The sequence below is a fragment of the Diadema antillarum genome, unplaced genomic scaffold (assembly GCF_040938485.1).
Source record: "Diadema antillarum isolate AM-2024a unplaced genomic scaffold, OU_Dant_1.0 seq00000705_RagTag, whole genome shotgun sequence".
Taxonomy (NCBI): Eukaryota; Metazoa; Echinodermata; class Echinoidea; order Diadematoida; family Diadematidae; genus Diadema; species Diadema antillarum.
In genome coordinates, this window is record NW_027271610.1 from 325,567 (window position 1) to 343,468 (window position 17,902).

Genomic DNA, 17,902 nt, shown 5'->3' on the forward strand with positions numbered 1-17,902 from the left:
CCTATGTTACAAACGATGTCCATGGCAATTTTTGCTGTAACATAGGTATAGCATGGTTTTACATACACTTCCAATCATAATATGATTAGAAACTTTATTTCTATAATGAGATTTATATTTCAGGATTATTCTTATCCAAAAATTAGCATCAAAATCCTCCAAATAAACGAGAAAATACGGAACATATCACTGTACTTCAGTGCGATGTCCGGCCTCTTCGTGTAACGTAGGTAAGGAAAGACGCGTCTCGCGATAAAAAGAAGAGCTACTAACTTCAGCAATCGTACTCATGTCACTGGCAGTCCTCCCCCAATGGCAGTAAAAGTACTCACAGCCAATATACACCTACCTGGACAGCGCAAGATCTGTTTTTCTGCCGTTGTCCATGTAACGTAGGTATAGGAGTTTTAATGTTTCTGATGTCAATTGGTAAGCTTTTATGCTATTTTACGAAAATAATAACATTTGTCATATTCTGTAACTCTATTAGAGGAAAAAAACCGACATCTAAACCTCTGAACTGGCCAAAAATACTGTGGACGATGATACTGTAGTCCCACATACTGAGATATTTGTTACAGGTTCATGTTCATAATTTTGATTGCCAAATTTTCCGTCCATGCCGGTCTCTGCAAAAGGAGCATATATTCCTCTCTTAGAAAACCATACAAAAGTATATCAGTGTATCTTCACTGCAATATAAAATTGTTTTACCTCCCGATTATTGTGAATTTTTGGACCCTTTTATCATTAGGTATCTACCAAGGTAGACGTGCTAGAGTAATACATGTAGTATTAATCACTATACTAGTTGGAAAACGTAGATGTCCAGACTGCATCTGAACTAGAGAAATAGAGTTTGCCTTATTTTGCTGGTGATATTGAGGGAACTAGGAGCTGTGAAATTCTTTCTCTTTAACAGATTTACTACGAAAATGTCAATGTTTTCCTTCCAAGATTTCACTGACCTGTTAGATGCTCTGATGAAGTTGTTAACATTTCACAAGGATTCACCATTTCCATTTCATGTTCACCCACTGTGAAGTCTCAAAGCTAAAATGCCAGTGTCCTATTCAGTTTGGGTGGGTAGTGGGTAGGAAAGGCTTCAATAAAATTATGAACCCCAATCAAAATTGGACTATTATTGCTCTACACTATCATTCAAAAAGAGGGCGACAATTTCAGTGGGGGATGAATATAAAATAGGGCCTAGTATTATTTTGGGAGTCTATTAAGGACCATAACCGTAACCGTAACCCTGACCCTAGCCCTAACCTTAGCTAGGACACTGGGGGCAGCGACCTGCCCTTCCTACAGTGTAGCTTGCATCTGAAAACAAGTTTTTAGCATAGAGTATGAAAATGATATTTTCCTATGTTTTACATGCTATATTATTATTATTAATATTTACATCATTTTAAGCATAACCCATTTTTTTTTTCAATTTTGGTGGGAGGTACACATGGAACTCTAGCTAATGGGTATGCCAAGAGGTAGAAATGTAAGCAAAATTGTTAAAATTATTTAATTCCATTCATAAACACACAGATACATCAACAGGAATATATAGTCAACCCCGACAAAAATTTTCTTTTGATTTTTTTATTCTATTTCTCTTTACACCTTTTGTTCAGTTTGTTGATGAATCTGTCATGGCTCCTTCTCTGCCACCGCTACGTGTTAAACTACATGAAAGAGTGAAAAGGACACATCCACAGCACTCGACACAAACAGAGAGGAAGCCGACAAAGCAACACCCAAGAAGAGCGAATCTAACAAACTAGACAAGAAGAAAACTGCACAGAGGGAAAATGGACAGAAGAAAAACAAAAATCGAGGGCTAAATGGACATTGGACAAAAGAGCAGAAATTAATTTCAAACAAAGAACATGGAGAAGACAAGAAGACTTGTCTGATTTCTCTTTATTAGTTTTCTTAGTTAGTTGACAACTAGTTGATGATGTTGTTAGTGTATATTAGGTCAAATTGTGTAAAGCTTCACTTTCTTCTTCTTCTTTTGATTAAGTCTGCCTTCTTTCATATCAGAGTTACAAAGAATTGAAGTCTGTGTAACATAGGTATTGTTCCACAGGTGTGCAGTAGATATAATTCCAAAGAACTGTTACAATAGTGTTATTTGTGGGGACATACATAAAGTCTATATGTGTAGGTTTTAACATCTCACACCACAATAAAGGAAATTAGCTGATATGTCGTAGTGTACCTGTGTTACAAAGACATACTGTCCGTGTAACATAGGTAGTACACCGTGGGCAAGGTTGTTGTCTGAAAACCCCTGATTATAACAATAAAATCATGTTTTCACTTGAATACCCATACAAATCACTTGCTTCAATTGTGGTGCTTTTAATAATATTGTCATTGTGTCACTCTTGATGAAAAAGTTAAACCTTTGATTGAAATTGTTGATGGTTTGTAGAAAAAAACATGTTAATAAAAGTGGCTTGCAGTTGACATCAGAACATACAATCTTACTAATAATGATCTCATGCGCCTGTTAAATAACATGTTGATGTGCTATGGACGAAAAAAACATGGATGTGTTCATTGTTATCATTTCAGAACACAAAATGATGAAGGATGTCAACAAATGAAGTCCGTGTAACATAGGTATTCTGCCATACCTGTTTACCCATGCTGACTGAAAGTGTGCGAAGTAATAAACAGATTTCTAGTGGAATATGTTGAAGAATGGGAGTAACAAATCAGGGGGAAAAAGGAAATTTCAATTTACCCAACTTGAATTTTCAACTTGTATGTCACAATTTCAGTCCCAACCCCATGGAATTACCCATATCTTAAAAAAGCTCTTTGAAGTACTGTCGTGAAAAGTGATGTACGTATCTTATACATTACCACTGAGTGAGTATTTGAAGAAAGCTTTTTGCCATCGGGTCAAAGGGCAAGTTTAGAGGTCAAGTGAAAGTCTCAGATTTCCACATACTTGCTCTCAGAAACAATTTTGACATCTTAATGACACTTTGTTCAAGGAATGTCAAAGCTGCTTTGAAGCACATTTTTGGGTGTGCCTGGTGAACTGTGCCATCAAACTTTGAAACTGATGTCATTTCAGTTTCTTGCTAATCATGTGTAACTATCAACTCTCATTGTCAAAATGGACCTTGGGAAATTTAGTGATATGATGGAGGCATGCCAGTTGCCATAGTGACATTTATAGTTGTCACTTGTATGTAAGTTCATACACCATAAACAGATTGTAAAAAGATGAAGGGAAATTAGATTGTTAAGTTACACTTTGGGAGTAGACAAATGTTTATTGTTTGTGTTTATTATGTGCATGCCATTTCAAGTTGAGCTACCTTTGTCAGTATTTAGTATGGTAGCCCTTTTATGTCTCCGCCACTAAGTGGTGCCGGAGGCATTATGTTTTCGGGTTGTCCATCCGTCCGTCCATCCTTCTGTCCGTAATCGATTTTGTGGACAGCGTAACTAAAAAACCATTGAGGTATCCCAACGAAACTTGGCATGTATATATGTATGAGTATACAAAGTTGTGCCTATAATCAACTTTTAAGCGCACATGCTCAAGGTCAAAGGTCAAGGTCAAATGCTTAAAATGTCACTGTTTCCCCCATATCCACTCAATGCCTGCAGATATTTTTTGTTAGATTTAGTGTATACATGTACTACCAAATAAAGATTCTCTAGAGAAAGTTTTGGGTCATGAGGTCAAAGGTCAAGTCGAAATGTTAAAATTTCATATTTTTCTCCATATCTTGCAAATGGTTCATGGTATCTAGTATATATGCATGTACTGACTGACAGTGATTACCAAGGGAATTTGGGGGTCATGGGTCAAAGGTCAGGGGTCAAATGTCAAGGTCAACTACTCAAAATATCACTTCTGTCATATTTATGCAATGCCTGCAGGATTTTTCTTGAAACTTGATGTAAAAATACATACAGTACAGTATTACCCAATAGAGATTCTCTGGAAAATTTCTTGCCAAAAGGTCAAAGGTCAAGAAGTCAAAGGTCAAGTGAAAGTGCTAAATTTCACTTCTTCCTCCGTCTCTCAAATGTGACTCAAGGTACAGTGTATCATCATAAAACTAAATACATTCAGGGAGTGGCCCACCTCCCTGGTATATTGTATTTATGCATATTTTTCCTGACAGTGATTCTCTTGGGATCTTTAGAGTCATAAAGTCAAAGGTCAAGGGTCAAAGGCCAGGTTTAAATGCTAATATTATACTGTTTGATACTGAAATTACACTTTTTTCCATACCTTTAAAGGGCGCATAAACCCAAAGAGCAATTTGGGTTGAGTGAAAGCAGTAACATTAGTAAAACACATCAGTGAAAGTTTGAGGAAAATCAGACAAATCAATGCAGAAGTTATGAATTTTTAAAGTTTTGGTGTTGGAACTGCTGGGTAAGGAGACTACTAGAGGTTATGACGTATGAGTGGACTATAGATAATATAAAGAAAATATAAAGGGAATTTAATAAAAATTCATTTTTCATGAAAATTACACATTCCATCAACTTGATACTGACATATGTTAGGGGTAGCAATTATTCTCCCTGCTTTCTAGAAGCGGTTTGTCAAGATTGTACTCTTTCATTTTTGCTAGAAAAGTAAATTTTTGTGGAATTCCTTTTAGATTTTCTTTATATTGTTGTCCACTCATACGTCATAGCCTCTAGCAGTCTCCTCATCCAGCGGTTCCAACACCAAAATTTTAAAAATTCATAACTTTTGCATCGATCATCCGATTTTCCTCAAACTTTCACTGAAGTGTTCTACTAATGTTAATGCTTTTACTCAATCCACATTGCTCTTTGAGTTTGCGTTCCCTTTAAAATTATTCAGTGCATAAACTTATAAAAGGCAGGGGTCGCACTTAACTTTTTTTTGAACTAGCCAGGCGGACTACTTAGAATCAATTTTGACACTGAAGCAATATTTTGGCTAGCCAGACGGACTAGTAACTTCAGAATTTTATGATTTTTGGCTAGTCCGACGTGATTTTGGGTGGCCAATGGCCAGCGGACCATCGCCAATTTCGAACCCTGAAAGGGCAAATTAAAAGTCAAGTAAAAATCCTAAAATTGCCAGATACCTGCACTCTTAGACAATTTAGCCATTCATCCAAGTAAACCAATTGTAGTTCAAGGAAAGTGAACATTTAGCATATTAGTGACAAATCTGTCATTTTAATATTTTGCCACTTATGGAAAACTGTCATCACACATTGTCAGGACATACTATAGACCTATGGGGAGAACCATGCATTATGGTGGAGGCATACCAGTTGCCATAGCGACATTTCTAGTTAAGATCTATTTTGCAAGTCTATTTCTGCTCCCTATATTTCTTAAACAAGCAAGAATCTCATAGAAAGTAGAGCTTTCACAGTTTGAAAAAGTTTTGTGAACCATTACAAATGTACAGTTCGACCTCGATTATCCGGCCATGTCGGGACCGGCGCTCATCCGGATAAACGAATTGGTGGGTTATGGGAGACACAACGTATATAGCTGCCGTCCAAGCTGCCGCCCCAGTGCACTGGCAGCTAGGCAGGTAGCGTACCCCGCAACGGTTGGTGTAATCTATCCTAAATTGTAGTCCCTTCTTTTACGATGATAATGTGGTGTGAATTTATGTTAGTTCTGTCAGGAATATTATAGGTAAATTGTGTGAGTTTTGTAGACATTTTTATTTGATTTAGTCACTGTTTTTCCTCAATCTTTGGATTAAAAAAAAGTCCTTCACTGCGTGAACGCGTCCGGATAATAGAGATTTCCGGATAAAAGGAGGCCGGATAATCAAGGTCAAACTGTAATTGTGAGATGTTACAAATTATATTTTATTTACATGATATGTTTACCCGGTACTGGTATACAAAAAAAATGTCCTTAACTCTGATGCCTTCACAATAGAGAATGGTATCTGATTGTTGAATCTTAATTTGCAGAGTTTCTGTAAATCATTTTGTTACACAGTGCTTAGTTCAATGACCTCCTTCACTTACCATAACCATCAGATTTGTTAACTACGTGGATGAGGCATCGGTACAGCAAGCAATATCGGCCTTTGCGGGAAAGGTTGTGCAAGGGAGAGTGTTGACAGTCCGGAGGTCAGAACGAGACAAGAAGTAAGTACTCACTGAGGCAGAGCTTGTACGGAATGGTCTTGAAACTGTACATTCTGGTTTACATGATTTCATAATGTGCTTTTAAATAAAATATGAAAAAAAAAAATGTCTTCTTTCAGTATGGCATCTGCTGTGAGTTTGTAAAGGGCTATTCAAGTAGCCCTCTCCCTTTATGTCAACCTGTACAGACATATTTTGAGTTTTACAAGAAGTGACCAAAATATACTTTCAAATTTATTTGAGGGTCCAAAGTTTGTATTCTGACAAGGGTGTATTAAAAGAAATTATGTGTGTTATGAGCAGAGATGTGAAAAATCTTTGCCTCCTGTAAAAATAGAGATGCTAGAAAAACCAAATTCAGAGTAGAGACGGTTTATACCCAAGGCAATGGGAAATACACATATCGATACATTTGTATCTTTATTTGCCTTCAGAGTTGAAAGACAAGATAGATATATAACTTGTATCTATAGGACATTGTGGTGGTCATCTCAATGACAGCAAATGTCCATCCCATGTTCAAGTCGGCAGTAATGAGTAGATTTAAACATGGGAACACCATGGTTCAAGTTTATTTTGATTAGACTTAAAATGAGAAAGTTCTGAACTTTTAAAGCTCCATGTGTTTTCAGAGAATGTTGATATTGGCAACTACCACACATGCAGGTTAGTGAAGGTGATGATATCAACTCGAAATTGTCCCATCTGTTTCTGCTCTGAAATATCTCAGAAAATCTTACTGGCAGTATATCAATGACTTGTTTTCCCTTCCTGACAATCGCAAAAGGTTCTTTGCCTTCGTTAGATCCAAAAGGAATTCTTCGACTCCAGTTCTTGTCATTGATGGTCATGTGCTCACTAAGCCACAAGACATCGCCGCCCAATTCCTGTCATCCTTTCAGAAATCATTTACCGATTCTCTCGACTTGCCGTCATCACCTCTTGAATGCCATTGTCCGATTCCTCCTCTGGAATCTGTGGAGATAACTGTCGGTGATGTCTACAAACGCCTCGTATCTCTAAACCCAAGCAAAGCGCCAGGTCCAGACGGCCTCTACCCGGTTCTGCTGAAGGAAACGGCCCTTGTCTCATGTGGTATTCTGCATCATATATTTTCCATGTCCCTTCGGCTGGGATCCGTTCCAAGTTCTTGGAAATGTGCCCACATAACTCCTATATTCAAAGCGGGAGACAGGTCTTCTCCGGAGAACTACCGCCCTGTAGCCTTGACTTCAATAGCCAGCAAGCTGTTGGAATCACTGGTGGTCAACTCCATTGACAGACACGTCGGTCTACATTGCCCGATCACTCCTCTTCAACACGGCTTCACCCGGGGAAAGTCATGTGTCACCCAGGTGCTACATCTAACCAACGAATGGCTTCACTCAATGGATGGCCCACATTCCTGTCTGGTGGATGCCCTGTTTTTAGATTTCAAGCGTGCATTCGACAAAATGCCCCATGATCGTCTTCTCAGGAAACTGTTGTTGCAGTACAACATCACTGGGAATCTGTGGTTGTGGATAAAATCGCTCATGTGTTGCCGTAAGCAGCGAGTGATGTATCGTGGAGTCTACTCTGACTGGGCTCCAGTGACCTCAGGAGTGCCACAGGGAAGTGTTCTCGGACCCACTTTGTTTAACATGTTCATAAATGACCTGCCAACTTATTTGTCTTCAAAAAGCGCCCTATTTGCCGACGATGCTGTGATTTACAGACCCATACGTTCTCCCAGTGACTGCGACATCTTGCAGCGTGATCTTGATGCTGTTCAACAATGGTGTTTAACTAACTCAATGGTGCTTAGTGTCCGTAAATGTAATGTCATGCGTATTGCTGGTGTTAAAAGGAAAAATGTTGGAATCCCTACTTACTCCATTGACAATCAGCATATCCAAGTTGTATCTGAAGTTAAATACCTTGGAGTAATGTTTAATTCAAAGCTTAGCTGGGACACTCATGTGACGTACATAATTTCTCGCGCTAACAGGATGCTGGGTCTTATCTCTTCTCTGTCGAATGGCCTTGTCACTTCAGCTAAGCTAGCTCTTTATAAAAGCCTTGTGTTACCCATTTTGGAGTATGGCATACCTGCTTGGTACCCTGTAAACCGTAGTCAGAGTGACAGAATTGAAAGCATTCAACGACGTGCGACGAGAATGATACTCAAACAGCATCGCCAGGAGATGCCTTACAGTGATCGTCTTAGCCTGCTAAATTGGCCAACCTTACAATCTAGGCGTAAATATTTATTGTTAAATTTTATTTGTAAAAGTTTATATAATTTGGTTTTGTGTGATGATGTCACCTCTGCAATTAACGTGGTGGCACGACGTGAAGACGATCTTAGATTCCAACATTTGAGAGCTCGCACCCAGAGGCTGGCAAACTCTGCTATTTACATGTTCCCGATATTATGGGACAGCCTGCCATTATCTCTACGTAATGATCTTATTCTGACCAGTTTTTGTTCATGGCAAAACCAACTTCGCTCATGTGTTCTATCTTTTGAATATGTATAACCTGCTCTGTTGTGAAAGTTCTTCGTCTGTATGGAGCAGTGCCTTACCACCATAGTAACGGTCAAGTTTCACACACACACATACACACACACACACACACACACACACACAAAATCATGCACCGTTGTGGCTCGAACTGCTGTCTTAATCTTATTTTTGTTCTAGCAGTTTACCAAGAATTTGCCATGTGTGACTGTTACGATTACTATGAGTGGATGTGCAGGACATTTGTTGTTGTTGTTTTGTTTTTGTCAATATCCCATTATAGTTGTTGTGTGTATGGCAAATTTGCGTATGTGTTTGAATCCAGAGCATTTTTGTGTAGCTGAGACTTTGGGCTATCGTGAGTGTGTCCTTCATTTTTTCATACGATGTCGGGATTACGTTAAAAAGCTTGGTTGAAATTAAAGCTTATCTTTGATGTATTGAGATGTTTCTTTCTTTCTGCAACTTTCTTTGCAATAACTCAAGAAAAACAGCCTTTATCACCCCAAAATTTTGCACATGTTTAGTCTATGTTACGTACATTATTTTATAAGATAACCATTTGATCGGACACCATCTTGGGTATGTAAATTAGGGTCAAAGGTCATAAATGTTTCATTCTGTATTTTAGTGAATACATGTCCTATCTCTCCCATATTTTGCACACGCAAGACCATGCTACAAGAATCTTTTCACAAGATAACCACTTTTTGCTCAGATGCCATTATGTCTGCGCATAGTTGGGTCAATGGTGAAATATATTTCATTCTATATCTTCGTTATGACATGTTATTTCTATGGGAGTGCAGTTTTTCTGCAAATGAAAATTGATATGACTATGCACTAGCTCACTTCTGCTTCAATGAATTTCTCCCCGATTTTAATATGTTGTAGCTGTGACTTTGGGCTATCGTGAATGTACCCTTCCTTTTTTATTCGATGTCGGGATTATGTTAAAAACTTGGTTGAATTTAAAGCTTATCTGTAATGTACTGAGATGTTTTTATCTTTCTGCAACTTTCTTTGCAATAACTCAAGAAAAACAGCCCCATCACCCCCAAATTTTGCACATGTTTAGTTCATGTCACGTACATTATTTTATAAGATAACACCTATTGATCGGACATCATTTTGGGTATGTAAATTAGGGTCAAAGGTCATAAATGTTTCATTCTGTATCTTAGTGAATCCATGTCTTATTTCTCCCATATTTTGCACACGCAAAGACTATGTTATAAGAATCTTTTCACAAGATAACCACTTTTTGCTCAGATGCCACCATGTCTGTGCAAAGTTGGGTCAATGGTCAAATATACATGTACTTCATTCTGTATCTTCGTTACGACGTGTTATCTCTATGGGAGTGCAGTTTTTCTGCAAATGAAAATTGACATGATTATCTTTTTCGAGCACTAGCTCAGTTATGCTTCAATGAATTTCTCTCAGATTTTAATATGTTGTAGCTGAGATCTTGGACTATCGTGAATGTACCCTTCGTTTTTTCATACGATGTCGGGATTACGTTAAAAAACTTGGTTGAATTTAAAGCTTATCTGCAATGTATTGAGATGTTTCTTTCTTTCTGCAACTTTCTTTGCAATAACTCAAGAAAAACAGTTTCTATCACCGTTAAATTTTGCACATGCTTAGTTCATGTCACATACATTAATTCATAAAATAACAACTTTTTGATCAGACACCATTTTGGGTATGTCAATTAGGGTCAAAGGTTATAAATGTTTCATTCCGTATCTCAGTGAATACATGTCCTATCTCTTCCATATGTTTTACATTGATATAGCTGATTCTGGGTGCATGCACTGGTCGGGGAGGAAGGTCTCGAGCCTCGGTGATTAAGTTTGCCTTTTCCTCCCCTGGCAACCAGCGGCATGCACCTGGAACCACCACAATTTTTATATCATGTATTTACGATTTTCTGTTTGTATTTTATATCAGCTTGTATTGTACATTGTATATTGAATTGCCGAATAAATAATAATAATAATAATACCATGTTAAAAAAAAAAATCATGCTGCAATTGACATTGTGGCAACAAAAACCCATTCACCCATTGAAGACTAGGTGTGAGTGTACTTTAAATATGCAGGTGTGTACTAAAAGTGTATGTTCTGGCAAAATCAGCTAGTCCTCAATAGGTGAAATCTCATCATTTGTGTATTGTCACATTGCATTGTGAGCGTATATTGGTACACCATGGGGTTTTAATGAGGAAGGCATAGCGAAGAGTGCCAGAATCTTAGCTGCCATGTCTTGAAAAGTGGCTTTGCAAAACACCTTTATAGTCCCCCTTACAAACGCATAAGCATTGTATCAAAGCAGGTGTTATTGAAGGCCTTTCAAAGGCTTAGTCCTAATGCTAATCCCAGTATGGAGAGATAAGCACCTCCCACAACCTCTAAAGAGGAAAGCAAAGATTTCCCACTCATCCCCTATAAAAGTAATGCTAATAAACTTGCTTGCTCAACTTTGTACAAAAACTCTCCTGCACTTTTACACAGACCATTTACAGACCATGTTATTGTTTTCTTTTTACTAATTTTATTGATCTTTCAATCATCATATTGTGCACAGAGAACTTTGCAGTTAGCTACAGATTACCTACATGTATGGCACAGAGGGAACTGAGAAGTAATGCCGAAAGTAATTCTTGTGTCTCAAATTTATAGATCTGCTAATGCTGGAAATGACAATCGTCAGTGGCACAACAGGAATGGCGACGGGGCGCATAATGATGCCAGAGGGAATGATAAAGGTATAACAGATCTTTGTATCTTTGCTTAAACTGTTTTATCATGTTCCCCCAACAACAGAAGCTATTAGACAGGTAAAGTGAGAGACTGATAGGCACTACATATAGATTTGATTCAAATCACCGAACTGACTTCCTTGGACTCCATTTGAGCAATGTCATTGCTAGACACAGGATTCACATGTAGCAGGTGCTACCATTATTCATACTATTGAAAATAGAAATGTCATTATTTTGCTTCTGCCGCAGATGGAAACACGTTTGTGTATAAAGTAAGTGCAAGATAGTGCTATTTCAAATCTACATGCTGCCAATGAGAATTTCATACTGAAGTTTCATTTTCATGTCATGACTTTGCTTGCTTTGATGTCAGGTTCAGAGGCTGGTCCGCAGAAATTGCAGGGACATGAGGTGAGTCAAAGAATGAGAAAGACAGAAACATTCTTTACAGGTTCCGACCCTGATATACGGTGTGTTGTGTTTTGTATTGTCACTTTTAATGCAGTGATCTGTCAAATCAGAGTGAATCCTGGGGGAGAAAGTACCTGTTATACAAGTTTTACAGTTTGTCAAAAAAAAGAAGAAAATCAACGATAACTTTAAAAATAATGAATCAATCCAAATACAATTTCAAGGTGGGAAACAATAACATATTACCCACATCTTACAGAAAACCCCATCTGATTTGCTTCAGTGGTTGTCAAAGAGAAATGGGGATCTTTGTGGAGCATGTCAGGAATCTGTTCCCTCCAAGTTCTGTCCATTGTGTTCACACATTGGTATGTAGTTCCAAGAGCATCCAGGTGCTAAACTTGGAAGAATCACACCCATGACCTGCTTTACAATGATCCACATTTCTCTGTGACCACTTAACTAAGACCTCGTTTAAGCCCAGCTCACACCTTTGCAGTTCTAGCTGCGTAGAGCTGCGTCAGCCGAACACAGCCTTAAAGGGAAGATAAACCCCAAGAACAATGTTGATTGAGTGAAAGCAGCAGCATTAGTAGAACACATCAGTGAAAGTTTGAAGAAAATCGGACAATCGATGCAAAAGTTATGAATTTTTAAAGTTTTGATGTTGGAACCGCTGGATGAGGAGACTACTAGAGGTTATGACGTATGAGTGGACAACAATACCAAGAAAATCTAAAGAAAATTCTGCAAAAATCCCTTTTTCATGAAAATTACAAATTCCATCAACTTGATATTGATATATGTTAGGGGTAGCAATTATTACCCCTGCTTTCTGAAAGCGATTGGTCCATTGTTTTTTCATAATTCTAGAAAAGTGAATTTTTGTTGAATTTCCTTTATATTTTCTTTGTATTGTTGTCCTATCATACGTCATATCCTCTAGTAGTCTTCTCATCCAGCGGTTCCAACACCAAAACTTTAAAAATTCGTAACTTTTGCATCGATTATCCGATTTTCCTCAAACTTTCACTGATGTGTTCTACTAATGTTGCTGCTTTCACTCAATCCACATTGTTCTTTGGGTTTACCTTCCCTTTAAAGCAGCCTAATGCAGCACTCCGCGGCAAAATATTTTGTAGCAGTCACATTGTTGCGTTGTAGCTCGTATATTTTTAACAAAATGATTGCCTACGGTTGCCTTAGGTTGCTTTTCACCTCGCTCCAGCTCGCTTTTGCTCGTAACAGTACGAGTCAATACGAAGATTGCTCGCCCCGTAGAGCGTGTACCTCGTTCGCCACTCGTTCGTTGCTCGCTAGCATCTCGCCTTAACTCGTTTCTCCTCGTTTCACTGCTCATCCACTCGACTGTTGATCGTTTCGGCTCGATCCGCTGCGTATCAGTTCGCCCTGCTGCGTATAAGCTCGTAGAGAGTTGCACTGGTAAATAAATTTTTGACATTTCACAGTTACGGGGGGCACAAAGGACTTTTTGGTTCAAATTCTTCCAAAAGCACCAAATTTGGTACACATGTTGCCAAAAGCATATATACTATTTCAATTTTTTATGGGCGCCAAGAAGGGCGCCCTCCGGCCATAGTGGCCAAATCCAATATGGCCGCCATCTGAAATTCAAAAGTCACTTGAATTGTTTGAAAAGGTAAACATTTCACAATCATTTTCAAAATCTGTATTATAGGTTTTCTGGGTCAATGAAATCGATTCTAATGTTGTTTTCATGGTCTGAAGTCAACTTTTCCTTATAGGGTCACCCTAAATGTTGCTTTGGGTCAAGACATTATTTTCATTACAGGTTAATTCGAAATGGCTTGCCTATAGTCACTATAGCAGGAATGACAACATTGCTAATTACCTGCAGTTGTTGAGGACTGAACAGAGCATATTACTGTGTGTGTGTTTTTTTTTTAGAATTACTTTTCAGCGATATACATTGTGTGGTGATACAATTCGAGAAAAAAAAAGATTTTCCACAAAACCTACAATAACAGCGGGAAACTCAGTTTGAGGTGTTTTTAAAAACTGATATGTTTGGATCTGATGTTGCTGAAAGAACACAATCATTACAAAAGCTTCATGATTTGATAAGCAATTTGTGTTTCTTATGTCAACTAAATGAATATTAATTAAATCTAACTAGATTTTGTTTTCACAGATATATACGCTGTCATAGCGAGCTAAAGCGAGCAGCATCGAACAGGAATGAGGGGGAACGAGGTAAGGCGAGGAGGAACGAGAGGGAGCGAGCGACGGACGAGCTAGATTCGCAATGTAGGGAGCTACATCCGCAATGGTCCTTGCTAATGCGAGCAGAGTACCAGGAACAGCGTGTGGTGATGCGAGCTAAAGCGAGGTAATGCGAACGAAAACGAGGCTATGCGAGGTGAAGCGAGCAGGTATCGCAACCAAACGCAGTGAAACGCAATTCAAAGTAAAGCTGCGTTGGTCTGCGTTAAGCAGCTCGTTGTCACTCGTACCTTGTTCGTCCTTGCTCGCATTTGCTGGTTGCCCCTCGTCTTAGCTCGTATGGATTTTGATCTTGCGTTCAGTTGCGGATGTTTGAAAAAATTTCAAACTAGCGAGCTGGAACGCAAAGCCTCTGCGTTAGTCTGCGTATTGACCTCGTATTAGCTCGTTTCATTGCGTAGTGCTGCGTTGGGCTGCGTTAGACTGCGTTTGGGCAATACGCAGCTGAACGCAAGCTCGAAACGCAAAGGTGTGAGCTAGGCTTAACAGTGAGTGAAAAGGCCGGGCTAGGCCGCGGCCGAGCCCAAATGCGGTACTAAAATCGGCCGCGCATTTGGCCAAGCTCTGAAGGTAGTCTGGGCCGCAGCCGAGCCGAGCCGCGGCCAAGCCGCGGCCGAGCCCGGCCTTTTCTCACTGTAAACGCAAACTGGGCCAAATGCGGTACTGCGGAGTCCAGTTGGCAAAGGGTCTGGAAACCAGACTATACTTCATTGTGACCGGCACCCTCCCAGTAATAGTGTTTGTGTACAAGTAGAGCGCCTCTACGACAAAATATTGAAAGGTTTGAATTAAAAGCCCGGGCCAAGCCCGGCACTGTAAACGGACAGAATTGCGGGGCTCGGCCCCGCAATTGAGGCCGGGCTCGGCCCCGGCTCGTCCTGGCCATGCACTGTAAATGGGATCTATATTGAATGGGATTTTCTGTGAAATATATGTTAACTGTTACAAGTATATTCCAAGACCCTGTAACAGCATTCAGACAGTTCGTAATCATGATTGAAAGTTATCAGTGCGAAAATCTGTTTGTAATTTTTTTCGGGGGACATACTGAACAAAGAGGGCATTTCTGTTGTACAGCTACTTGTATCTTGACAGCATTGTTCGTCATCTGCCCGCTATAGACTGATGAAAGGAAGAATTGTACTCCCTAGTTTTAAGAATGCAATGTTGAATGGATTGCTATGGGGAGTAGATTTTGACCATTATAAGGACTTATATTTTTCTCCTTTTTTTATGTGTGTTTTATCAAAGAGTTCGTGAGTTGGATTTTGTTGTAAAGCAAAAAGTTGGCTGCAGTAGTGAGGTTTGTAGTCTAAAGATGCTCGGCATGATTATTTAACTGTAAATCTTGGGCATACTAGAGTGTTCTGCTTTGCTGTTGGAGTAGAAATATGATGGATATATGATTCATCAGTGATGAATTATGTTGCCTGCAATGTAGTTGCAGAGGACTTAAAGGGCAGTGAATAGTTGTAATACCTGATATGTATTTGCCGCTCTTGGACAGAATGTCATGTCGTCCCTATCCACGATTGCGTTCAAACGAGCAAGATCATTTGATAATGCGTGCCTCTGTTTTACGTTATGCTTTTGTCTTTGGATGAATTGAGCAGCGCACATCATATTTCTTGTACATTTTGCATTTTTGCCGTGCAGGAGAAGGTGACCATCACCCACGTGATTGATCCCCACACTGTATATGTGCAGATGATAAATCAAGAGGCCCTGGAGAGTTTCTCGGTCATCATGTCCAGTCTCCATGACCACTGCCAGTCTGCGCCAAAGTTGACGGGAGCGCCCGAGAGAAATACGGTAGTGATGGCAACCACTTTTGCCCCGAATGTTGCATCTTGGCTTAAAATCGTTCCCTACAAGGTTTTGAAAGCTTCATAGACTTTGTACAGTCCAGTACAGTACAGCGTCTACACGATATACATGTATCCCTGCATGGTCTTCTGCAGAAAATGCATGGGATGAAAATATTATGGACGATCTAGCCTGGTATGGATTGGTGTATATTAACGTGAGTCTAAGCACGTCACTTGGGATGAAGTCATGTTCAGGTGGTGCTCTTGTCCAGAGCTTTTGTAAAGCCCATTTTCTTGCTCCATTCAGATACTTGCAAACCTAGGCTGAAATGCGCTGGGTAGTGGTAATAAGAAGAATGCTAATGGACGAGGTGAGAGAAATTTTTAAATGGGAGTGGTTCACGTTGTCTTGAATGATTATTGTAGATTGCTAAATGAACAATATAATGAAGTTGCTCCAGGAAGTATTCATTGTAAAAGGGTTTCTAGTATAATTATGAGAAAATATCCAGATTAAAGTGACATGACAAGCATGCTCATGCCTTCAATATTAGCTCCGCCATTCTGTGTGTAATTATGCACAAAGATTTCTCATTGTGTTGCAGTATAATGTGCATTTTGTAATACGATAGTTGCCTTGAACGGGACAGTTTAAAGAAATAGTATGAGATCTAGATAGAGGCTAGTTGTATAGAAATTTCTCGCACATTATTTTCTAGCCCTTTACTCAAGGGATGAAATCCATAAGATTTTCTCTGTTTGTGTTTTCTACAATGGCTCACAGATGTATGGTGCCATTTTCGCCGAGGACGGAGCCTGGTATCGCTGCACGGTTTTGAATCACAATGGTGGCAAGGTAAGATATGACATTTAATAATGTGATAGGACAGTATTAAACACTTCTCTCATTTCTGGAGTTAAGAGATGGGAGAAGGGATGTACTCCAGCAGGCTAGGGAGGCCTTTTATTATTCATTAGTGTTCTTTATCTCAACCCTCGCACAAGCACTCATGTTTTGCAAAATCATTTGCTCTTTTTCGCATTTTCTTTTAACCGAGCACTGTTTCACACACAGTACTGTGCACGATTACTAGGTCATCCTATTCGAATTGAAATATACTCTGCTGTGTTGACTAATACACGTAGCTACACATGTAACTTCTTGTAGCACAATATCTTAAACCACCTTTTATACTATTCTCTTGGATGGTCTGAGAAAAACAGACTGGACTCAGTTGTCATTGCCGGTTCAGGTCCTTACACAAAGTAAAAGACAATGCTGAAATGGGGTTTCAAGCTGTAGAGACAAGACTTTTACGTAGATTTAATGGGATCTTTGAACTTGAGTAAGTGCATATTATGTCTTAGACTCCCAGACACAGATAATTTTATATGCAGTCCCATCTCTTGTTTATGCTTGACCAAAATTGTGAATGATTGCCATTATTGTGTCTTAAATCTTGCTGTACTTTTTACAGGCTCAGGTGTTGTACATTGATTACGGAAACTCTGCTGAGGTTGATGTAAATGAGATGGTGATGCTGTCACCAGAGTTATCAAGCATCAGTCCCATAGCAAAGAAGATCAGGATCCTTGGGGTAGCCCCACAGCTTACGGTTGCCTCCTCTCCTGCAGCAAAACAGGTTGGAAGAGAAAAAAATAAACAGCAATGCCATGTCTTCATCCAAATTTTTAATCCACTCTCTCTCCTTTCTCTCTCATTCTCTTTCTCCCTTTCTCTCCTCTCTCGCTTACTTGATAGGATACTTGTCAAAACTGATTATACAGTAAGTCAACAGAAGAGAGAATAAAGTGGTAAAAACTCTTGACCAATGTCAATAAAAGATGATTGTCAGTAGAGTATTCATTACATGAAAAATGTATGCAATTGCTTCACAGGTCAAGAAATGTAAATATGGATTCTATGGGTACAGTTTCAGTGTCTTAACTGCCTTTTGACTCCGAAGGGATGGCCTACCCTCAAGATGATGACTTTT

General features: G+C 39.2%; 1 protein-coding gene across 1 annotated transcript in view; it reads left to right on the top strand.

Annotated features, from left to right (window-relative positions):
• Nucleotides 1-17,902, top strand: part of LOC139737789 (serine/threonine-protein kinase 31-like) — a 50,656-nt gene that overhangs the window by 3,186 nt on the left and 29,568 nt on the right. Inside the window, exons 3-8 of the mRNA XM_071648465.1 lie at nt 6,033-6,143; nt 6,931-7,898; nt 11,795-11,832; nt 15,754-15,909; nt 16,690-16,761; nt 17,384-17,548. Of these exons, the coding sequence (XP_071504566.1) occupies nt 6,033-6,143; nt 6,931-7,898; nt 11,795-11,832; nt 15,754-15,909; nt 16,690-16,761; nt 17,384-17,548 (1,510 nt within the window). The remainder of the gene's footprint in view (nt 1-6,032; nt 6,144-6,930; nt 7,899-11,794; nt 11,833-15,753; nt 15,910-16,689; nt 16,762-17,383; nt 17,549-17,902) is intronic.